General features: G+C 39.4%; 1 protein-coding gene and 1 long non-coding RNA gene across 2 annotated transcripts in view; one reads left to right on the top strand and one right to left on the bottom strand.

The window, feature by feature from the left end:
- The window catches only part of LOC135171340 (uncharacterized), a 164293-nt gene that overhangs the window by 25154 nt on the left and 113814 nt on the right, over window positions 1-25325 (bottom strand). The window lies entirely within an intron of this gene.
- On the top strand, window positions 26-21178 carry LOC135171332 (tenascin-like). Its single transcript, XM_064137815.1, has 9 exons — window positions 26-71; window positions 527-605; window positions 18554-18631; window positions 18812-18984; window positions 19368-19568; window positions 19962-20165; window positions 20329-20535; window positions 20687-20814; window positions 20885-21178. Exons 3-8 carry the CDS (start codon window positions 18583-18585, stop codon window positions 20780-20782), a joined length of 930 nt encoding a protein of 309 aa, XP_063993885.1. The 5' UTR covers window positions 26-71; window positions 527-605; window positions 18554-18582; the 3' UTR covers window positions 20783-20814; window positions 20885-21178.

The following is a 25325-nucleotide window of genomic DNA, read 5'->3' as shown; positions in this document are numbered from 1 at the left end:
AGTCGGCCGATGGTGCGCCGACAGTCAGCCGAGGGTCTCCCTCCGGGAAATTATTTCCCGACGTTAATGTGGTTCGTTCGACTTTTTTTCTGTTTTCAATTTTTTTTTACGAATGGGGATAATGTTTATCATTTCTGATGTTTAGCATATTTTATCGTAATTATGCCAAGGACTGACCTTGAATTTAGCAACTAAAGGTGACGATAACTCAACAATTGGAGAAATAGTTAATGAATAAATGAATAATCAGTTCTGAGTGAGGACTTTGCGAGATAATTATTTACCTCGTGAACTGGTTATTCAAAGGGATTATCGTCGGCAAAATCTCGGGGCTTTTTGTTTATATTAATGTTAATGTTTATGAACTGAAAAACGTGACAAATGACCGGTTGGGGTGGGGGTCAGTGATAACAGTTCGATGTGTTGTGGCGACTACCGAGTGCCAATAAATTAGTAAAAGTTTCCTTAAACATTCAGTTGTCGGGGGAAAAACACTATTTAACCATAATTATTGTTCTCGTTTTAGTCACTTCGTCAGTCGGCCCGACACTGGGCCAACCCCTGCGAAGAATCATCGAGTGGTTTTCCCACAGTTGCGTAGACATGTGAGTTAAATATTTTTTAAATTATTTTTCGTTCGTTGGAGTTGATTGAATATTTTGATAAATTGAAGGTACGTTCGAATATAAATGTCATTTGTATATGATGATTGGTAAATAGAATTTCTATATGTGAAATGAAATTCAATTTAGCTTCTGAATGTCACAGGCGTGTGATAGGATCGAGGTAGAAAGTATCGACTGATGGCGGCTTCCGAATCGATTTATTTTTATTGATAATATTCTCATGATTATATTTTATGAGATTCAAATTGAAATTTAATGATTTGATTGATTTCGGACAAAAATTACAATTTATTAGATCGTGGGGTTGAGTTAATGTTGTTATTGTTTATTTGTATGGGTTTTATAAATTTTTTTAACATTTATAATTAAGACCAGTAGATTTAATAATTATTAAGAAATATTTGGCGTGTGGTAAACATTTTAGTTCATTAATTTGTTCGAATAAAGCGATTTTTATATGAATAGGTAAATGTGGTGGTATAATTCTGCAAAATTACTAGTCGATTAATTAAGAATTCGGTTGATTATAATGAGAGTCATTTTTAATTTTAATATTTTATTAATAATTATTGGGAATAAATATAAAAGTTGGAGAAAATGTCTTTAATTTTTGTTTTAAATGTTTACACAGAATATCATACCATATAATATTAAAAAAAAAATATTTTTATAAATAATTCGATTGTTAAGGTCCTGAATTCATAAACAAAAATTCCACAGGAAGAATTCCCTGGAATTTACAGCAATTTAAAGGAGATATTTATTTATTTATTAATTTTCCGCAATTTTTTAATTCTCTTTTCAGTTTTTTCATTTTTTTTTCGTAAAAAAAATTTATTTGACTCACAGATACAATAAACAACAACATCTTTTTCAAATATAAATATTTATACAAATATTTATATTTATTCAGATCAACCCTTCGGGTAATTTTGACAATTCCTCCCCCATTACTCACCTGAATAACTTCATAAATAATAAAAAATTAAATCGAAGCTGCTCTTTCCCTTCGAAAATATCAACAACTGCTTTATGATAATTTAACGAGCCATTGTATTTTGGTAAATCGTAATTTGACTTTTTGGGGGTAGAATACTCACGAAAAGAGTCGATATGTGTCCGGAGAATTCGTACGGATTGGAATGCGGTTTTCGAACCGAGGACCCACACACCTCACTCTCTCCTCTTTCGGTATTCCCCTCTCATCCCCTCGTCCTCCCACCCCCTTTCCACTCAACTCGACAACCTCTCGCTGGAATTTTTTTTTTTCTTTTCCTCTCCCTCATATACAAGACTCGTCTTATATTCGTCCTGTGTGTACCTGAACCCCGGGGTCAGGAATTCGCGTAGCCTGGGGAACATCAAGTCGACGAGGATGACCCTCACTGTTTCCACTAGAATATACAGTCGTGTGCAACCGACACGTAACACATGAGAAAATTATCCAAATTAATTTTTGGAAATTAATTTTTGTTTAAACAAATTTATTATTTGAATGATTTTTTAAAATTATTTATTTTTTGGCGGGTAAATAATTGTGAAAAGGCGATTGATTGGGGGGAGGGGGGTTGAACCCTCTTGTTGGGGGAAATTGGGGAGTGGAGGGTGTGGGAGGGTGGGAGGAAATTTATTTGGAGAATGGGGGAGGGTTCGGTAATTTTTTTGGTTTTTAAATAGAAATTTGGGGGAAAAATTTATTTTTAGGGGAATTGGCGGAAAAATTTCTAGTGGGGTAAATTGTGTTGGAAAAAGTGGAATTTTTGTTATACTTTTGGGATTTTATTTAAATTTTATGTTAACAATATTTGTTTTACAAATTTTGGTGCCAGAAAATCGTCATTTTTTTTGTTAATGGAAATGGATTTTCGTGGAAATTTCTTTTTTCATTGAATCATTAATAGAAAAAACAAATAGTCGATTTCCCATATTTTTAAAATTTATAAACAATATTTACTCAACAAATGTGGAATATTTATTATATTTATCCATTTTTTATCCATAAATTAAATTAAATTCAACATTTATTCTATTTCTCAACCGATAAACTATTTCTCTCTCTCAAACAGAATTATTTAAACAAAAATTCCCCCAAAAAAAATTATTATTAACATTAAAAACCCCCTTTCACCCCATCATTACCCCAACTTCCCTCAAATCCCTCCAAATTTCCTCTAAAAATCCCAAAAACACAACAAAAAAAGGCCCAAAATATTTTTTTTTACCACAACAAATCTATTGACATTTCCAAAAAGGAAATGTTAATAAAAAAAATTAATGCTCCCTCCCCCCAATTTTTTCTTTTCCTGTATGAAAAAAGGGTTAACCGGATTTTTTTTTTACGATCAAACTTTCCGGCTCTCACCGGAAGCATTTAGTCCTCGTCACGGTTTTTTTTTAATTACCTCCCCCCTCCCATTCGTCTTCGATGTAAACACATGCACACACACTACAAAACAGGTAACGAGTGTTTATTGGATCGACACCTGGTCCACAAGACGAAGAATTAATTTTTCGGATTAGTTTTATTGTAAGTTACCTGTGGGGTGGGTTAGTCCCAGGGACTAATGCCCCAAAGATCCGTCAGAGAGGCCGGGATTAAAGAACAGAAGCTTTTCATTTCCTCCTTATCACCATTTTCATTCAATTTAAATAATAATAATAATGGAATTTGAATTTTTTAAAGTTTAAATGGGTCTGAGGTCTCGTTTACTGCGGGATAAATTAATAGAAAATTTTTTTTAATGAGATTTCGGTGTTTTGGGGCTAATGTTATTGTTAATTAAAGTAATTACAAGTTAATGAAGAGAAATATTTGATTGTTGATACTGGAAATTTAATTGAAAAAGGGAATTTTTTCCTGAATTTCTCTAAATTTTTTTGAAAAATCCAGAAATTGAATTTTAACAACAAAAAATTTTTTTTATGACTCAGGAATTTTTTATAGACTTATACAACAATTTTATTAGTCATAACAACAATAAACTTCGTTAATTAAACAGATAAACAAATAATATCATCAAAATTCGAATGAAATTTCCTTTTAATCGAATAAATTCTCCCTTCACTCGTTTAATTATTAATTATCACCAAAAAAAAATTTTTAATTTACTTTCTTTACAGTTAATTAACCCCCGAAATTCCCCAATCAATTCCCTGAAATTCCCTGCAATTCCCCATGAAATCCTCCCCTTTTTTTTTAAATTAGCAAATAAAGAATTTTTTCACATTAAATTCTTCTGTAAAAAAATATTTTCTGTCAGTTTAATCACTCGAAGACACCAATTACAGGTGAATAGACTTAATTATCATTTAAAACGTGTCTCGAGTAGCCATCACATGATTATTTACATTATCCCTCATCGTGGCTTGTGCAATTTCTCGGTACATGGGAGGTAGCGAAAGTGAGGGCCTTTTATTATTCTGCGTCACGTTACACCGTATGAACTGACAAATGTCAGTGTTGATGGAGTCAAGGAAGCGCATGACTCGCTAATAGATGTTGTACCCTACGAAATCATTGCGTATGAGCTCGGTATATTTATCCGCAATTTGACATTGTACCATTCAAATGGCGCATTGATGTATTCAAGTGACTACTTAATAATTCAGCGGAGTCATGACTTTTGTCGATTTTGTAATGAATCTTCTTCGGGGAATGTGACGTCATTTTTTTTTTCTATTATTCGGATTCTCTTTGAGTGACTTGATGGGTAAAGTGGGTCAGGCGATGGGTTAATGGGAATTTTTGCGGAATTTTCTGGGAATTTTTCCTTTTTCAGTAAAATTTAGAGGGAATTTTGCATTTTTTTTTAATTATTGTAATAAAAGTCGGGGAGGGGTGATTTTTTATGGGGGATGATGTTAATAGTTTAATAGTTTTGTGGTTTTTACTGAGTATTTTTGTCAGGGTGCGATAATAAATTAATAAAGTTTATAAATATTTTGACGAAAATTGAATTTTTTCGATCGAAAAAATTATAATCTCGAGACTAATTAAAATTAGATTTCCCAGGCTAATTTTTCCGGTGAGACGTGGGTTCTAAAGGGGTTAAGTACCATTTCATCCCCTATCTACCCCTCTGAAGACCCGATTTTTATAAAAAAAATCCTTCTGTATCTAAACACCAAATTAAATAAAAATTCAAACCTCGAGAGACCACAAAAACAACTAAATAATTATTAAAAAAAATGATTCAAGGTCACGTGCAAACGCTCATCCCCTACAGTAACATAATGACCACAATTTGAGCCTAACTCGGACCCCCAGGGAATGATGGACCGAAGCAAAACACTTTTGAAAAAATAATTATCTCTCAAAAGTAACTGAATATTCACTAAAATTAAGTTTTTTCTTCTCTGAAATTTAAAAAAACTCACTATATTTTCTCATCCCCTTTGATATTCCCCATTTCACCTGTATTTGGATAGGACTAAATTTGTAAACCCGTGGGATTGTCCAGTACCGTAACCAGAATCAAAAAAATCAAAAAAATCTTGAGAAAAACCCACCACCGGATTACAACGAACCGGGTGAGTGAACACTTTCTCCCATTACTCGAACATTTTTGAAATTTTCCTTTGATGTTCACCGATAATACCCGCGGTTCCCTACCCCCACCCCTCGCCCCACTCACCCCCTGCCCCGTTAAATTAGGCGAAAGGAGACGAGGTCAGATTTCGATAAATTCGGGTTCATTTTCTAGGTTAGTTTTTTATGAATATCTCAGAATGTGGGAGAGATGGCAAAATTGTTGCTATAACCTTTTTTGTAGAGCGAACTATGTTCTACAATAAATGTCATGACAAAAATTCCGCCATTTTCCCTAGATTCGGAGTTATCCCCAAAAAACTAGACACTTCAAGTCAGACCCCTCCCAGGAAACGTGCCCTCACCATCGGTTACATTTTTGCAAATATCTCAAAATCTGCGAAAGATAGCAAAATTGTTGTCATAACCTTTTTTGTAGAGCGAACTATGTTCTACAATAAATGTCATGACAAAAATTCCGCCATTTCCCCTAGATTCCGAGTTATCCCCAAAAAACTAGACACTTCAAGTCAGACCCACCCTAGGAAATCCCAGAGTCGGCAGTCGACCCTTCGCCAACCTACCCCACCCTCAATTCCTCCCCGGGTATCTCTGCATCTTCTTGTCCTCACTTCATTGTCCACCAGGTTAAAGTTACCTCCAAATTTTCGAGTCCCTCTCCCACGATTCTTTTCACCATCACCAGCATCCGGAATTACCGCGTCTTGATTCAGTATCACGCCCCAACTTCTCTTTTTTCCCCACCAAACGGCCCATTCAGGCCCAGCTCAGCCTCCACCACTTTTACATATGAAATGGAGTGACGAGAAAATAGAGAACCCGGGGGGAGGGGGTGTCCAACGGGGGGGTGGCTTTTGTAACGAAATTACCTGTCCCTTTATCTCGTTCAGATGGAGAATAAAAAAATCTCTTCTGATTCATCAGTTTCCTCTGGTACTGGCGCAGCACCAGAGGTGGGATTTCTTGGGGCCTCTTCTTCTTCTTCTGGGACAGGTTCACCAGATCGTCACGTAGGTGGGATATTCGAGGGATACGACCGACGACCACTGGCATAAATTAATTTTTATTGAGGTCTTTCTCGTTCCCTTCCGTTTTATCATATGGAATATGTCGTGTTTCGAATTTTCTAATCGGGGATTTGAGTTGTTGAAGGGATTTCTAGCGCATGTTGGGGTGAATTGGGGTGAAGGATTAATATTTCGTTAGACATGTGAATTGTCGGAAAAAATATAAAATTTGGATATGGTAATTAGGGCGGGAATTTTGGTTTAAGTTTTTTTTAAGTGAAATTAATCGATTCATTTTAATTCAATTGTTAATTTAGTGGATATTATTGTTATTATTATTATTATTTTGGAGAATTAAATTATTTAGGGGAGGGAAGAGGGGTAAGTTGATGGAGAAATGTTTTTAAATAAATTTTTTTAATGGGAAATGAAGCTCAGGAATTTTTAACGAGAAAATGACGAGAATTTTCGGGTTTGATTGAATAATTAATGAGGAAATTATGTGAAATTTTGGGAATTAATTAGATTATAAATTTTGGGTTATTAGGAAGGTCTTCGTTGGTCCCCAAAATATTTAATTTGAATATTATTAATAACTAGAAAAATGTTATAATTATTCAAAAAACCCTTGAGTTTTCATATTAAAAATTAATTAACTAATTAATTCTCTAATTTTCCAACTCCCAAAAAATCTGAAAGTCTCGAATTTGTTTATAAAACTGAGCAGATCCTTCAGAACAAAATCAATTCCCTAACGTTCTAATTAAATAAATAAATCCCAGACTTTAAATTACTATAAAAAATCTTTAAAAATCAATAAAATCAATCAATGAATTAAAAAAAAAATTAATTAATTCTCCAGTGACTGTACCAACATCTCAATCATGTCATAATCCCCCAAAAGTCCCTTGACTCCCCCCCTAACCCCTCCATCATCAAAATATTCTAAAATCACATTAAAAATTAATCAACTAATTAATCCCCTAATTTTCCAACTCCCAAAAAATCTCAAAATCCCCCATTTATTCATAAAACCCAGCAGATCCTTCACAACAAAATTAATTCCCTAACATTCTAATCAAAAATAAATCCCACACCTTAAATCACTATAAAAAATATTTTAAAATCAGTCAAATCGATTAATAAATTAAAAAAAATTTAATTAATTCTCCAGTGAGTGTACCAACGGGTGTGGCACATTCCAAATCCTCCATTACCTCCCCCAAGACAATTTTCTCCCCTAATGCGGGTTCATTATTGTTCGTCGGGTCGTGGGGACCGTAAAATCCAGAAGAAGATCGCAACCGATTGACTCGAGTGCTGACTATTCTCCATCGGGTACTTTAAAACGTGTCCACCATTCAGGGTACCCTCCATCGTTGAATTTTCCAGAGGTCGTAGCCATTGGGGTCGTGACGGAGTCACATGGTGATGTCGCTGGTGATCAAAGGGATAGGGGAGGAGGGTTGTAACGGAGATGAAAGGAGAGTCAGACCCAGGGGGGGGGAAATAAAACGCCAACGGTCGTCTAATTGGCACTCGGTAAACGCATCTTGATAAAGGATTCGAATCCTGAAGGAGGTGGACAACCTGGGGGAACCCTGGGGGACCCCTGGGGGACACCTGGCAGTCTCTGGGGGAGAAAAAAAATTCAGGACGAGGACATTCCGATCGGATCACGTCAGCAAATCGTCATTTGGTTTCAGAAAATTCGAAGAAGTGAATTATTGATTGATTTTGGAAGGAAGTTAATGGTGGGAGGATTAGAGGGGGTGGGGGAGTTCTGGGGTGGAAGGGAGTTTGGAATTTTTGGGGGGTTTTTGGTGGGAAATTGGGGAAAGGGATGAGGGGGTTGTGGATATTTTTTATTGAGGAAATTTGGGGGAAATTGGGGTAATTAATGGGTTTAGGGGGATGAAGGTGAAGACGAGGGGGATGAGGAACAGTTTGGGGGGTGTTATGGAGAGAGGATAGATGGGGATGAGGGAGGGGGTGGGATGGATTTTGAAATTTTTTGTTTTCGTCGGTGAGCTCGTGAGTGAGGAGTTTTTTTGGGGGGAAAATTAATTGGTAGCGTCACGTTAATTTTAATTAACCAGTAGATTCATTGGAAATCATTGTAATATCGTGGAATTAAGTCATTTTGATTTAAAAAATGATGGAAAATTTGATAGAGAAACAATTTTTATTTTTTATTTTATTTTTTTCGATGGAAAATTAATTCGTAGCTCCACGTTAATTTTAATTAACCCCTAGATTCATTAGAAATCATTATAATATCGTGGAATTGAGTCATTTTGATCAAAAAATGATGGAAAACTTAATAAAAAGACAATTTTTATTTTTTTATTTTTTTTTTCAAAAGAAAATTAATTAATAGCTCCACATTAATTTTAAATCAACACTAGAATCATTAGAAATCACTATAATATCATAGAATTGAATCATTTTGATTAAAAAAATGCTGGAAAACGTAATAAAAAAACAATTTTAATTTTTTTTAATGCACCAAAATCATTTGGCTCATTCATCCAAAATCCCCACTATTTCCCATATTTTTCGAAATTCCCCCGCCCCTTTCATAATCATCATTTCTACATATACAACCGAGCTTTCTCCAGTAATGGGAATGAAACGTCGTTTCCGTGAAATTCCCCAGGAAAAAATAATTCGCGAGAGTTAACGCCCCAAAGTGGCCGGACCGCGGGGTCAAACGTTCGTCCACAGGCGTCAGAGTAATGACGACTATTAGGAAGGTGAGGTATATTCACCGTATACTTGTCCCAACCCCGCCGTAAGGAACTAAAGATTGCCCTAACACTGTATACATAATATCCATGGGATTCACAACACGTTTTGAATTTTTTTTTTTTTTTTCTGGTCCCAGTGAGTGCTGCACGTTGTGGTATTCCCTTCCTCGAATTTCTCATCAGGTGATGATTACATTGAGAGGGAGGAAAAAAAGCGTCGAACAACGAGAATAAAGTCTCACGTGTCGAGGATTTATTATAATTTATAATAATTAATTATCATAAACGAAAAAAAAAAAAAAAAAAAAAAAAAGTTGATGTTAAATAGTATTTTATGAATTGCAATTTACTTTTGGTATTTTAGGGAGATTTGTGGGGGATTCGGGAGCTTTGGGCCTCATATATGAAGATAGTATTTTATTTTCTTCATATATAAGGCCCAAAGCTCCTGAAATTCCTCAGACATTTCTTTACAAAAATAAAAAATAAATTCTGGAGGATTTGTGGAGCTTTGGGCCTTATATATGAAGATTATTAGATGTCTGGGAAGCTTTGGGCCTCATATATTAAGATAACATTTAATTATCTTCATATATATAAGGCCCAAAGCTCGGGAAATGTCTCAGACATTTTTTTACAAAAATAAAAAGTAAATTTTGGAGGATTTGTAGAGCTTTGGGCCTTATATATGAAGAGGATTAAATGTCTGGGGAGCTTTGGGCCTCATACATTAAGATAATATTTAATTATCTTCGTATATAAGGCCCAAAGCTCCCCAAATTCCTCAAATATATCCCCACAAAATCCAAAGTTCATCTCATTTTTCAAGTCCCCGAGAACAATTACAAGAAGTCCAGTAGTCGTTAGCCTATTGGCCCCGACATTACTACACATTCCGTCACACCTCAGTGGTCCCAATCGCGCCTACAGTGGTTGTGCACTTTGCCGACATCGGCTCGCCGCAGTCCAACGATCCTATCCCCCTGCGATTGAAAAATCCTATCCTCCCACCCCCGCGCCATCATTTGCGCAACGTCCGATCAGGAGTAAGGCCCCTTTTAAGACCCAGTTTTTTTTTTTTTTTTTCTCTGTTCACTTTTTACCTTTTCCTCAACAGCTGTAGCAGGTTGCCTATTAACCAGGTAAATCTCACGGGCTTCCCATGGGTACAAGCAAGGTCGCGGAATTAACCTCGCGATGAATTTTCATTCGATAGTTTTTTTTTTCTTTTACGATATCATAAAGACGTGGATTCGATACTCTCGCATTTACATTTAACTTTCAAACGAATTGACTGTTGAAAGACAGTTAATTATTGGATATTGAATGCGAATAGTTTTATAATAGTTCACTTGTAATTGATTACCAACGGCTGGGTCGATTTTTATCGAGATATCGAGATCTCGATAATGTTGCGTGGCAGGAACATTAATGGGAATATCGGTTACGAGGAAATTATTTTGGATAATTGAAGAAAATTAATTAATTTTTTATTCTGAAATTCGAAATTTACGATTTAATGTTCGACATTTTGTCAAATTTATATTTATTATTTATTATTAGAATATTTTTATTTGAATTTTCATTTAATTTTTCATTTTTTTGTTCCCTGTGAACTCTATTTTCATTAATTAAGTCCCAAAAATTATTTAAACAAGATATAAAGGGGATAAACAATTTTCCTTTTGTTTTATCGGTTTTCTACAACAGAATTTGTTAACGAAAAAATTTTTTAAATAATTAAATAGAGAGAGGGAGAGGTAAACTCGACATTTTATAAAATTTATATTTATTATTTATTATTATAATATTTTTAACGGAATTTTCCTTTAGTTTTATTAGTTTTCTACAACTGAATTAACAACAAAAGACTTCATTTTACTGCAAAATTAATAAACAATCAAATTTTCATCGAATATTTATTTATTTCTGAATTCATTTAAACAAATTTCAACCCCCCCACATCTCTCAACCCTACAAAGCCCCCGAGATTGTTTATTTATTCATTTGTTTATAATTCAACTTGAAAAGACGTTTTACCACTCATTATAATAATGAAACAACTAATGGGAAGTCAATGGTACCAGAAACGAGCGCAAATAATCGATTTCTATCGCTCAAAACGCGCTTTCCATCACCCACTTGTTAATATTTTTTTTTTTATGCAAAATACCAATATGGCGGGCGTGTCCAGGATGATTGAGCGAATCTCCTGGTGCACTGGCACTCGACCTCGTATATTTTGTATTCATAGAACTGCCTGGGAACCGTGTGGACCCCATCGTGTATTCTAACGCTGTCTTCGGCACTGCGTCACGGCCGTGTGGCTCGTTGGGGCCCGTAGGGGCCTCAAAACCACCTCCCCATCCCCTCGCGCGACCTTCTCCCATCGCAGAGTGATTTTGAACTACCGTGACCTCGTCGCCTGTGGCCCTTATGGGGCATTCACTTCCGGTATTATTTTCTTCAAAATTTGAATTATTCGCGGGGGTCACGGAATCGAATTAGCGAATGAAAAAAATCGAGTTTCGATTATTTTTGATGGGATTGAAAATGGGCCCAGTTCGTGAATTATTAATTCTCGTGATGGTTCCTGGTTTGGCGGGGAGGGGGAGGGGGGGGGGGTAAAATGTTTTTCTTTAATTTGTCTTTGAATTAATTTTAGTTTTCGATTTTTCTCGATTTTTCTCGTGCTATCGATCTATGGGTCAGTTGACCCGCGTTAAAATTCAATTTTTGGGACTGTTCTGTGAAAAAAAAATTATCTAGCATTGGGAGGTTATTTAGGGCACCCCCTGGTGGTCCCAAAAAATTTTGGTTCCAAAATTCCATTAAAAAATCCTCTTTCGAAAGTATTTTCAAATAAAAATTGTCCTTGACAGAATCTTTTTCAAATAAAATCTTTTCTCTTGTGATTTTCACCCCACCGTTCTCAAGATTAACCCCCATTTACCCCTGTAGCCCCCCCCGAACCCCAAAATGCACTTTAAATTTTTTTTCCCGCCAAATTATCAATCGATTGATCCCAAAAAAAAAATTCTGTCCTTTCCCCACTTCTCCCCCCCCCCAAAACCCCTACAACCCCCCGAGAACCATTCGCACCCCCTTAAAACCTCTCACCCACCCCCCTCCCAAATCACATTAAATATCCAGATAAATCCCGCCTTAAAATTCTCCCAAAAAAATTCCCGAACGTCTCAATTACCCCATAAAAAAAAAATACAAAACCTCCTCAACGCCCCCTCCCCCCAAACATCCCCCTCCCCCCTAAAACCCCCCAACCCACCCCCCTAAACCTCCTCACCCCGGCGCCACAAACATCAGCCCCCCCTCCCACACCCTACCCTACCCAACCACCACAAACATTCCGCCCGTTATTCCGCCAACACTCTGCCAACAAACCCGGTGCACCTTAAACCTCGGCGGCCAGTGCGCCTATACCGGGTAACAACTGGCACGTATTAGTTACCGGAGCGTTAAGTTAACGACGATAAGTGGCCAACGTGATGCCATAGTTCCCCCATCGTATCGCCCGCACTCGCGCCAACTCCCGCCAGTGCGCCCCCCCTCCCCCTCCCCCTTCCCACCCACCCAGCACACGATGGGAAAGTGCATTCGGTCATTTCTTTGGCGGAAGGACCGTAAGGACTATCCCCAGTCGGCTCGTTCCACGTTCCATATAGGGGAACGCATGAAAAACCCCTTGTTCTTCCCCCATTGTTTGAAAATTTTCCATCAAAAATAAAATTCTCCATTGGACTGTGATTAATTAAATCGTGATTCACCATCGCCAGTGATTATTCAGGATAATCAATGCCCTCACCAGCGGGTGAGAGGGAGATCAGGACTCGTAGACAAAAGAGTCGAGGTTATTGATGCTGCCATGGGCGTGCGCCTCGCTTTTGGCTTGAGTTACCGGTGATTTGTATGAAATTCGATCCAACCGACCCACGTCCTGCCAACTCCTCTAGCCCCTCTACCACTTTTCGACTTTATTCTTCCCGATTTTTTGCCGGAATCTCTCGTGCTTATCTCTGCCCTGCTTTCCCCCGGTGTTGCGCCGCGAAACGTTCGACAGCTCTATTTATTTCTGTTATTCCGTTATTTATTCGGTGGATTTTTACGCGGTTGGATACACGTGGCATGATCCTACTAGTATACGAAGGGCCGACATTGGGCCGATATTCGGCCGACAGTTGGCCTAACGTCGGCGGAATGTCGGCGATGCCGGAATGGCGATCAGGAGAGGCTGGTTATTCGGATTTTGAGGTTCCATCTCCGTATATTCGACGTATTCGGTGTTAAATCATCGAAATCGATGGGAATTTTGGCGTTAAATCGAACTGAAACTGGAGATCGTTCGAGTTTGAACGTTCAAAATCAAAATAGGGGATGATAGACAAAGTAAACAGACGAATTACCCCTAAAATATCTTTACTTTCTCCTTAACATTATCACCCGATCATTATTTTATTTCAGAGCCAATAAAAATGATCATAAAATTTATTCCTAAAGTAATAATATTTGAGTATCAATGATAGGATTCAACTGCAAAAAAAAAAAATAAATAAACAAAAATAAAAATGGCGAACGGTTGAAACGTTTTCTCCATATACCGTGAGGCAGTCGTAACGAAGCGAGCCGTAAATATCCCGTACGGACAATGTTGTGAATTATCGAGGTACCAACCCCATAAACGGTGCGGTTTTATGTTGGCATCGGCGAGAAACCGAGCGCCACACAGGACGCGTTCGCGCGCGCGAGCGCGCCATCTTCGTTTGATGCCCCAACGGACCCACAACGAGAGTTGTTCAAACTTATGTGTTGTGTGTTGAGGGGGAGTGATGGTGTTCACAAAGGATTAAAAAAGGGTGAGGGTTGCGGAGGGGGGGGGGGCAGGATGCAGGGTGGGTAGAAGGGGTGGAGGGGGGAGGGATGGGACCACCGAGAGGCCCAAGACGTCACGCGATATTCTCGCCTCGCTCTTTACTCTCTGACCCTGTTACGTCGCGGCGATATCTTCGAGTTAATTGAGGAACATACCGCCATATTGACATCTCAATTTTCATCGGGATTATGTTACAGGAGAAGGGGGGGGAGGGGAGGGGGCATTAAGTCCTGACGTCACTGAATTTGTTGTTAAAGGGGAAGTTTGTAATTTTTTTTTTAATTTAAAGTAGAAATTTAGAATATTATTATGTATTGTGGGCAGGAAAGTAATGGAATAGAGTGAGAGTGTAAATAATGTATTGTAGGGCCCATTGAGTATAAGGCCCATCACTATAAATAGTAATAATAATAATAAAGAGGTTGGGATCATCGAGAAAAATTGTTTAGTAACATTTGGATTGAAGTACTCGAGGATTTTAGAGTTATTTACGGAAACTTTGGGACTTACGAAAATTTTGGGACTTATATATGATTTATTTGAAGTGTTGATGGGATCCGAAATTAGAATGGGCCATTTGTGTGGGGATTTTTGTGGGTTAAATTAAAATTGAGAGGGTTAAAATGTTAATTGCTGTTAATTAGAAGTAAAATCGTAAATAGTTCGATTTATATCGAACAAAAGTCGTCAGTTTCGAGGTCAAAAGGTAGAAATTTTGCGCACGATATGCGCAGCAATAGGAAGACGGATAAATTTCTAGTTTCAGAATAATGGTAGTACTTTCTACTATCAAATAGATTTATGGATATCCGACGGGAGTCTCTCCATCGCTATCCACCCAATGGCGTACACGTGAGTCCCCCCGACATTACCAACAATCCGGGGCCTTGTTCCAGGATATCATGACATAATTCTTCTGTATTTACACCGAATTGCCTCTTGCATTCAACCCTCACCACTCAAAACAAACCCCCAAAAATAGTATTCATCCCCTATATCGGGCCCAATCAGGCCCCACCGCCCCCAACCCCCTTTACCATCACCAAACTTCCATAAAAAAAATATTATTTATATTTCTACACCCGCGGAAACATGAAATCAACCCCTCTATCCCCGTCATTCCTACCCCCTTCCAAAACTACCCCCCACTATCAACCCCTTCGCCCCAAAATTCCTCCCCCTTCAAAAAAACACAGTTATACCACTCCATAATTCCTGAAATCAAACAGAACAATTTTTCCAACTTCTTCACACACCCCATACAACCCCCTTCTCACCCCCATCAACCCCTTCCCCCCAAAAATTCCCTCCCCCCTCAAAAAATCACAATTATACCTCTCCACAATCCCTGAAACCAAACACTTCAACTTTTCCAACTTCTTCACCTACCATACAACCCTTCCCCTTCCCACCCCACCCCCTTGAAACAGGTTTAACTCTCTCGATAACTCGAAGACGCCTGTAAATAAAGTTCATGTGCACTTGCCATCAAATTTTTTGGCGCTCTTGTTACCGCTCCCGTATAGCGTGTCCCGTGATCATTTGATCGATTCACAAGATCACGTAATTTATCGTAAAAAGCCAACAGTCCCGCCATCTTTGAATTGGAGCGATAAGTCACTGGGCCGAGGGGCCCTACCCCCTCTCCATCGAGGGGCCCAGCCCCCCCCCTCCCTCCCCCTCCCCCCGCGGGCGCTGCAGACGAGGTAGAGTCCGGGTGTCTTACCAATACACTAAAGTAAGCGATTACGTATCACGAATAAGGGATCCGGATAAACCAGACACCGATGGACGAATCGTGATACGTTACCTTCTCGCACCATTGGATATACCCTTGGTTATACACTCCATGTTGCTTATCTTATAAACTTGCCTACCTATCCTTGCTCCTGATACTTCCGTTCTTCGTCAGCCAGCTCATGCTGAATTCACTTGGTTACGTTATTTTTATTTTTATTTTTTTTTTTTATTTTTTTTTTTAATAAAAAGATAACTTTTTAGTCTCGTTCTCGATTCATCGTTCCCACCGGTGGATCGTTACACGATTCGTTCCGGGTGATATGAAATTCTCGTTTAAGTTCACGAGGAGAAATCCCTTCGTTATTAATTAATCGATTCGACTGGACTGATATCGAATTTAATCTGTTCGATTGGTTTACGAAGTATTGGGTTTGCGGAGTTGCTCGGGAAATTGCTGGATATTCGAGGGGATTAAACGGTACTGGGTGGTCTGGATAATATTATTGGAGTAGGTTGGGGAGGGGTTGTTTTAGGGGGATGATAGAGATGGGGGTGGGATCGATAAGCGAGTGATGGTGCGGTTGGAATAATCTGGATTGTTCGATAAATTATCGGGAATTAATCTTTTGTCGACGTAATTAACTCTAAACACAACAGAAATATCGAAATAATAATAAAATTGAAAATTGCAAATGGCGATTTTGAAAAAAAAAAAAATTGTCGCGTTAAAAAATTTCTGTTCAAACTAGTTATCGATTCAAATTAATCGCTTTTGACGACTCTATCGATGAGTAATAAATGTGAGGGACTTTCGAGATATCGATGGTATCGATATTGGGTCCGTTGACAGCGAAAAAATTAGGGTAATGGCCGCCAAAATGAAAAACGAGGTTAGATCGCTCCGTAAAGTGAGGTTAGATCGTCAGCGAGCGCGGGAAATCGAGGAAAAAGTTCATTAAAAATAATTACGATGGCTAACAACGGCACGTGACCAACAGTTGGGCCCGTCCCATGTTTACCCCCCCAATTTCAATATTTTATTGTTTCCACATACGACCGCTTGTGCTTGAAATGAGCTAGAAGGCTTGAGCGCATGGCGCACGCGTGTCACCTGTCTGTCACGCTCCCCTGAGTATGCAATGGTGAGGCTGATTATGGGTGGTGATGGTGCCTCTGGGCTCCACCCTCCGGGGAGACATGGCCGAGTGACCCCCAGGACCTGCTGTGTTTTGATATAAAGGTTCATCCGAATATTTCGAGGGTTAATTAGTAGAAATGGAAATTGAATTTATGAACGCGCTCCGGAAGTATTTGGGCCTTTTATTTTCGAGAAAATTGTCAAACTAATTTATTGTCAAGTCGGGGTTTTGGGTCCGATAGTCACAGTTCAAAAAAAAAATCGAGAATAGGATTTCGTGATTGGAAACGTCGAAAAGGGAATCATTCAGACGAAATTGTCTGATTCCATAGTTTGGGGCCTCACTGGGCCTCAATAGTTGAGATGAAATAAATTATTTTAATACTGCGTTCGATTTTGAACCCTCGGGGTTGAATCAAACGTGAAAAAAAAAATCTTGAAGTGCACCATAATGGGCCCAACATGCCCCGCATGGGGCCTTATCCCGATAGAACCGATTCCCTAAAAAATCCACTCCCTCACTTCCAAAAATCACTACCATCTCAGGTCCCAAAAACAAATCCTCAACGTCTCGATCTCAATACCCCCACCCCCCACCCCTTTAAGGCCCAATCGAAGACGAATATCGACTCCACTAGTTCCGCAGTTACCAACCCCCAGTAGTCCCACTCCAGGCGGTTACACAATTGCACCCCATATGCTCCCGGAATCACGCACCGCTGAAGTCCCCGAAGGTATCAGTCCCGTCTTGGGGGCTGCAGGTGCCCAAAAGTATTTCATCGTCAAACCAACCCCCTTCAAGCAAATTCCTCGGCATGTGCGTACCCTCAATACGCAACCCATCACCACTATCAACAAACGAAACTTCCTTGGGGTGACTTCCGCAGGTGCAGGAGGTCCTCGGCGGATTTACGCATGCGCGACCACCAGGGGCAGGTACCTCGGGGGTCCTTGGGCCAGCACGTGCCTGCAAAAATTTCCTTACCGGATATTTTTCGTTTCACGACATGTGCCAAGGAGACACGCCTCGACGATTCCTTCATTTTCGAAAGCGCGAAAGTCCCCGGTTGCGGGGAACTTGTCTCCTGGTGGTCGCAGGTGACGTCTGGTGGTTGGAAAGACAGCAGGTGGTACCCACGCGACCCAACGCTGCTTCCTTATCAGGCCCAATCACCGGCATTCCCTTAACGCCCAACGGATTCGGTGATTCTGACCCCAGAGAAGGGCCTGAGTCCTCCCAACACGGATTCGGATGCGGAAAATTCAGGGAAAAGTCGGTTTCGCGGAAAAATTCACGACGAGACGTGATATCGATACCTTCCGCATCGATAATCGATTCCTATTTAGACTGAACCTCGTGGATGAAGCGATTGGGGTGCGGTCCTTCAACGGAATTCGTTCCCATTTGACTATTGACTCACCAGAATTGTGCTACAATTAGGGTGCACCACCCCTGATGCCACTCGACAATCGTAAGGGTACCGTCCCTTTGATGGGGTATGAAACCCGTGGGATAATCAAACACGAAATGTTGGTCAAACAAATTAATTCTCGTGTGATTACGTTGGGGTTGTCTAGTATTCGGATGACCTGGAGCGTGTGATCGACGGTCTATTGTCCCCAATTTTGTAATTGGATCGACGTCTGTCGTTTACCACCAGACGATGTCATGAAAAGTTATTTTTAAACGTAATAACAATGAGTGTTTAGTCTGATACCGAACAGTAATCGGAGATAACTCAGATACGTTCGTATTTGCAAATTGTAAACAGGAAAATTCGCGAGCTTTCAAAGCGTGCGAATCATCTCGGTATAAATACTTTGTGCCTAATCGAGCGTGAACTCATTCTTCTAGTGATTCGACTGACGATAAGGACCCCAAAGATGGAGAGACACGTGAAGATCCTCTTGTTGGTCCTTGGGACAGTCCTAGGTGAGTCCCATTTGAAAAATTCAGTGATTCCGCGCGGAAGTTGTCGCTGCACTAGCGCCACCGCGGGGTCGGCGTCCATCTTCCCCCGGTTGTGACCCCTAAAGACGCCATGAGGCCCCGACAATCGATTATCGATGATGGGGCGATCGATTATGATCGCATGCCGTTGATAACTTTCAGGGTTGCAGATAGCGAACGCGCAGACGTCGGTCGCGGAACCGTCGACGGAATCGTCCGAGCCGGACCCAGAATGCACAGCCAGATGCACCGGGGGCCCTAACGATAAGTGCACCCTATGCGGAACTGCGTGTCCGCTGACCTGCGATCGACCGGAACCTGGGATTTGCACGAAAGTGAGTTGTTCCACGGGAAAAGAAACGATTTCTGTCTTTTGAATATCTTCGGAAGATCCTTGAGAGGATATTCGGTGGGTTCTGAGGGTCCTGGGGACTCCTGGGGACCCCTGGGGAGGATCCTAGTGACGATAATTTAGATCGATAGTCCCTAAAGCGGAGGATCAAGTCCTGAAGAAGGAACAAGACCTCCAAGAGCTGTCCAAGTTCCTTGGACGTCATCTCCTCGAAATTTTGGTTTATGAAGAACCTTTTTGGGTCCCGAAGATGATTTGGGAAGAAGTCCTGGGGGATATTCAATCGACAGTAATTTTTTCATCCCGGAAGGAACTAGGATTAGACCTAGACAAGTCTCGTGTTCTCATCTTCATGGAATTTCACAGCAATGTGTCGTCAACGTTTGCCGATGTGATCAAGGGTACGTTCGGAACGCGCGCGGACGGTGCGTCAGGCCCAACCAATGCCCGAGAAGGGACCCAAGATGCACGCGGAGATGCACTGGCGGTCGCCATGACAGGTGCACCCTCTGCGGGAGTGCGTGTCCTCGGACTTGTGACAGACCCAATCCCGAGGCTTGCACTTTGGTAAGACATCGTCAGGCCCATTTATCGATTTTTTTTTTTGATATTCGTTAACCGCGGCCTCTTCTAAAGGTCTGGGGGGCCTTGTCCTTGTGCCCGGGGGGTCAGGGTTCGTTCAAACTCACTCCTCCCATCACAAATAGTCTCAGTCAGTCCCAAAACTTCTTGTTCCCAAATTCCGCGGACGAAAACGCAAGTCCCAACGACGTAATCACGTGAATTGATCGTTAAAAATCTGGATTTTCTTATTGGGAATGAGGCCCACGGGTGGGACGTAGGGCCGCGTCATCAGCTTCATCACAACTGACTTCATAATCATGAAAACAATCAGTTCAGGGTGTCGTTAGCTCTCCACCGCGAATGGGACCGTAATCACTTGGGCCTTATCACTTTCAGCAATGCATAGTGAACACCTGCGAATGTGAACGGGGGTACGTTCGCAATGCGGCAGGACGATGTGTCCGCCCTGACCAGTGTCCGCAGTCCCGGCAACCTCAATGCACCCGCCGATGCACCGGAGGGCCTCACGACCGCTGCACCCTCTGCGGAAGCGCTTGTCCTCTCAGTTGTGACAGACCCAATCCCAGGATCTGCACTTTGGTGAGCGATCTTCATTAACCCTTCGGTATCGTCCTCAACCGTTCGTTCCTGGCCCAACTTTCGTCCTTTACCTCGTCCTTAACTTGAAGTGATCAATCAAAAGCTTCTTCTCGCCCTTTTTGGGTCCGAAATCAAACCCTTTGAAGTCTTCAATCCCTTCCAGCAATGTCTCATCAACGTCTGCGAGTGTGACAGAGGTTTCGTTCGCAATTCCGAAGGACAATGCGTTCGTCCTGACCAGTGCCCTTCGTCCGGTCAACCTGGTCAATGCACTCGAAGATGCACTGGCGGTCCGAATGATGAGTGCACCTTCTGCGGTAGCGCATGTCCGCCGACTTGCGACAGATCTAGTACGATGCTGTGCACTCCGGTGAGGACCTTCACGCGAGCCCTTCGTTAGGTTCATCAACATCAGTTGATGACGCGGCTGACCCGGCGGTCAGCCGCGTCCGGGTTGGGCGGGTGATCGTGGGGTGGAATACGATGGGATAATCTGATGTTGATGGGGTGATTTCTTTCAGGAATGTCGGGTGAATGTCTGCCAGTGTCGGCGAGGGTATCTTCGTAATTCGGAAGGACAATGCGTCCGGCCAGACCAGTGTCCGCCGGCGGAATAGTCCAGACGTCAGGATTTGGGATTTTGTTGGGAGTAAGTTGATGTCCTGGTGGATCGTTCTGACGATTGATTTATTATGATCGATCTTGTTGGATCTTTACAGCGATGCGGAGGGGGATCAGCTGATCAGCCGGAGGCTAAATCTGTTGGATAGTCTGATGGACAGTCCTGAGTCTGGATCTGTAGGATATCCTGACGGACTTTAAACCTCGTCAAGGTCAAGGTCAAGGTCTGGAGAGTTTATTTATTAATGTTATTGCAAATGGATTTTTCTGCCTTCGTCATCGCTAATGTTTTTTATGCTTCTTTTATTGTACCGTAGAATGATAAATATATTTTTGTTATCTTTTTGGTGATAAATAATAAACACAGGGAAATCCCTGTTATCAATTGTTGACATTTGTTGCTGTTTTTGTCGGAATAAACAGCGATTTTTTTTCATTCCCTGAGAATTCTTTGTCTTGTTATTCATGAATCATGTTTTAAACATAAAAATTCGTCTGGATTTTTCCTTTTTCGTCCTTGTGCGGTCACCGATGACGACACCACAAGTGCTGGGTAAGCCTTGGAATTATAATTAGATCGATAATGAGACTGTGAAGCTCCACTTGATGTCGTATCGTCTTGTGAGGGGAACGCGAATTTTTAATGGAAAAATTCAGTGTTCGTTTGCTCGAGTGGAAATTATTCGGGATAAATAGAAATGCCGAAGGGGTGTATTTACGTCACGGTGATGGGGTCGTGTGTATGCGTTGGCACGCTCTCGTGGCAGGTGCTTGGTCGTAGTCAATGTGCTGCCCGCACGATTTCAAAGATAAAAACACGACATACGTAATTACTTGTTGTCTAAGTTGCAGCATATGCATTCGTCAAATTCACGGAGGAATTTACGGAGAAATACGTGATTAAATTTTTAGTTTATACGCGTCATCCCTGTTGGGAGAGCTTTTGGAATAATTATATGCCATAAAAATTTACAAAGAAAACTTTAATTTTACATAAATTAAATTAAATTTTTTTTACTCGAATCTAAAAAATAGAAAAGAGAAATTAATTGTATTGCATTAATAATTTTATAAAAATGACAATAAATTAATTAAATAATTGTTTTAATTGTCAAATCTAAAGAATAGAAAATAGAAATTAATTCTATTGCAATAACAATTTTATAAGAATTAAAAAAAATAAGTTTTGAATTTTTTAATTAGAGTCATAAGAAGGTAAACTATTCCAATTAAAAAAATGATAATTATCCCATTAAATGTCGCGTGGTCGGCACGCGCCTTAGGTCTAAGGATGACATCCGGTGTCAACCAATTACCGGAAGTCACTTCCCATATTCAGTCGGTTGATTCCGAAGTATCATGCCACCTGGTTGTTATGAAAATTCAACACAATGAACGCATTCACTTACACGTGTTAAAACCAGAGGTCTGTCCCCTCTGATTGTCGTGTGGGGGAATTCATAAAAATGCCAGGAGTGCGAGGGCAGTTCGGGGGTAGTTTTCGGACGCTTCTGGAGTGAGTGAAAAAAATTAATGAATTGAAAAACAAATTTTTTTTTCAATAGAGAAAAATATTTCTTGGAAATTAATTAATTAATTTTCTTTTTGATGCGATTTGTGGGTGTATTTTTAAACAATAAATTTTTGAAAATGGATTACGATAAAGTGAAGGGAAAGAATTTACTTTGATTCAAATATTTAAATATAAATATAAATAAATGAACGAATAAATAAATAAATAGAAAATTGTTTTGGTGCTGATTTGGTATTTTTGGAGGAAAGATAAATAAATATAAATATATAAATAAATAAAAAATTATTTTTGTAGTTTTGAATGAATTATAAACAAATATAACTATCAATATAAATAAATAAATGAATAAAAAATTGTTTAAATATTTTTATAAGAAATATTTCTTTCATTTTCACTCCAGTGCACGTGCAAAATAAGTTTATTGAATAATTTTTGGGCGGAGAGTTAACGACAATTCTCTCATTGTAATTCATGCACTCGTTGCAAAAGTGTGTGTCATATCCTTCGGTACAATCTCGATACGGGCAATGTGTGTGTAATTGTGTATGCGCAATACTTTCTTGGTGGTACACAGTCGTAAATAAAATTGAATGATAATATCGTTTGTTTTAATTCAACATTGTGTTCACGTTTTTTTATAGAACCCAGTAAATTTCACTGGGGCACGGGCTATTTGATTGCTTAATAAGTCGGTCTTAATAGGATTTTTCCAAATACATATTAATAAATAATTAAAAAACTAAATAAATGATATAAATAATCAATAAAATCATCGAAAATCAAAATAAAAAAATAAAAAAATCTTAGACAGTTCTTTAAACTTCGAAAAAATTATTATAACATTTGAATTTATTAATAAAGCTATCCCCATGATTTAACTTCAATTTAAATAAACAATTGGAGTTGTAATTAAATTTATTCAAAGACAAATATTTTAAAAACTCTGAAATCAATTTTTTTTGTTAATTTTTCATGTCATAAAATAACATAAAAATAATCAATTGTTATTCTCATTTAATCCCCCCCCCCCTCTCGCTCATATTCAGGCCAATGTTTATTAAAAAATTGTCAAATGATACCCGTCAAAAAATTTAATTTCCGTGCAATTGTCAAGATTGATATCCCCACAATTCTTATTTATCCCCATTATTATTCCTTCAACTCTTATTTCTTTAATCACAATCTTAATTGAAAATAATGGATCTCAGTGAATGAGGTATCCACCTTCTGAGCTTATGCATAAATAACAAAGTATAAAACGTGTTTTCGGGTAGACGCGGGTGGGTAACGGAAGAGGATGATGCCAGACCCGGTCGATCAACGGTATCAAGTTTTTTGGCGACTGGAGACCGGGAAGAAAGAAGTCCCGACCCCCGCACAGGACCATTCATAATCATTAGGGCTATGGTACACTCCGCCACGGTGACTCATTATGTCACTCATGAAGGAAAAAGAATAAATAAATAAAAAATCAGCGGATTACACCGTTGGCGCATGCTGAGCAGAAAAATTGGATAATTTTTTAAAACAAAAACTATTTTTCTCGAGTGTCATAATAATAATATGGACGTGAGAGAGGATTGCACAATTACTACTTAATAATTGTCGAAAACTCACGGTATTTTATTCACTCAATGTATCATATCGTTATTATTAGAATTATTGTTGTATTGTTGCCATTTTAAATAATAAATAATTTGGATAATGGAAGTGCTTTTGTGAGGGACATAGGAAGAGAAGTTTATGGGAGAAATGAAGGTGATAGCACAGGAAATGAGACTCAAAGTGCTGGTTAAGGGAAAAAAAAATCCTGTGTTGACACAGGAAATTTTAGGAGCTTGAAGGAGTTATGATAATTTTTTTTTAATTTTTATAATTTTTATATTTTCAATTTTTATAGTGCAGTTTCCCAGATCAACACAATTTTTTTTTCTCAATTCGGTGATAGCACAGGAAATTTTATGAGCAGTAAGGAACTTTAATATTTCCTAGCACTCGTCCTACAATTTTTATAGGAAATTCCTGTGCAGTTTCCCAGATGAACACAATTTTTTTTTCTCAATCCGGTGATAGCACAGGAAATTTTATGAGCAGTAAGGAATTTTAATATTTCCTAGCACTCGTCCTACAATTTTTATAGGAAATTCCTGTGCAGTTTCCCAGATTAACGCAATTTTTTCTCAATCCGGTGATAGCACAGGAAATTTTATTTCTTCGAACCAGAATTTTTACTGAACTTCTGTCAAAATTCACCAGAAATCACCCGAACTTTATTAAATTCGTTTACACCCGACGGATTATAATTAATTTATCTCCGCAACAGAATTTTTATAGAAAATTCCTGTGCAGTTTCTCATATCAACGCTCTCTTCATCTTCAGTTTGGTACGCAACATTCATACGTCTCTCCACGACCGAATGCACTCTCATATTTTTTAATTTCACGATACGATAGATTGAATAGATTGTGGGTCTAAATAAGGTGTAAGGTGACAGTTCCTGAGGATGCGGGCGCAGTTGATCTAAGAGCCAGCAGTCGTCTAGTGCAGGTGGAGAAATGCACGTTTCCACGAGCAAGGTGCGCTTACAACCACAAACGGTGGTCTAGGTACATTTCCAAAGGCTTCATACTTCATTTCATTATTTTTCATTTTCAACTGTCGGAAAGAATTTTGACGCGTCGTTAGTCAGCGGGTTATTTCCAAGAGGAGAATTCCGATTATTCATGCGCGGCTTTGGGGTTATAAATAGAGAGTTCTGCGCGGGGAAAAATTGCGTCCGCGGGGTCGTAAAGGGGGCGGGAAAATGGAGGAAAAATCGGGGAAAAATCGGCGGAGGAATTTTCCGAAAATTATTTGGAGAATAATTTTGAGGGGGGAAATGTGGGATTAATTGGCTGGGAGTGACCACTGGGTAATTTTTGATCGACAAATGGAAAATCTAGGGCTCGGAAAATTAATGAAAAACGGTTAATGATGGGGTATTAATTACGTTTGTTGGGAGTTA

Source organism: Diachasmimorpha longicaudata, chromosome 19 (genome assembly GCF_034640455.1).
Source record: "Diachasmimorpha longicaudata isolate KC_UGA_2023 chromosome 19, iyDiaLong2, whole genome shotgun sequence".
NCBI classification, from domain to species: domain Eukaryota; kingdom Metazoa; phylum Arthropoda; class Insecta; order Hymenoptera; family Braconidae; genus Diachasmimorpha; species Diachasmimorpha longicaudata.
This window is presented reverse-complemented; position numbering and strand designations above follow the sequence as displayed.

Coding starts and splice junctions, on each gene's coding strand:
- LOC135171332 (XM_064137815.1), top strand. CDS start 18,583: ATGGAGAGACACGTGAAGATCCTCTTGTTGGTCCTTGGGACAGTCCTA. Junction 20,166..20,328: donor ATCCCAGGATCTGCACTTTG/GTGAGCGATCTT, acceptor AATCCCTTCCAG/CAATGTCTCATCAACGTCTG. Junction 20,536..20,686: donor GTACGATGCTGTGCACTCCG/GTGAGGACCTTC, acceptor GATTTCTTTCAG/GAATGTCGGGTGAATGTCTG.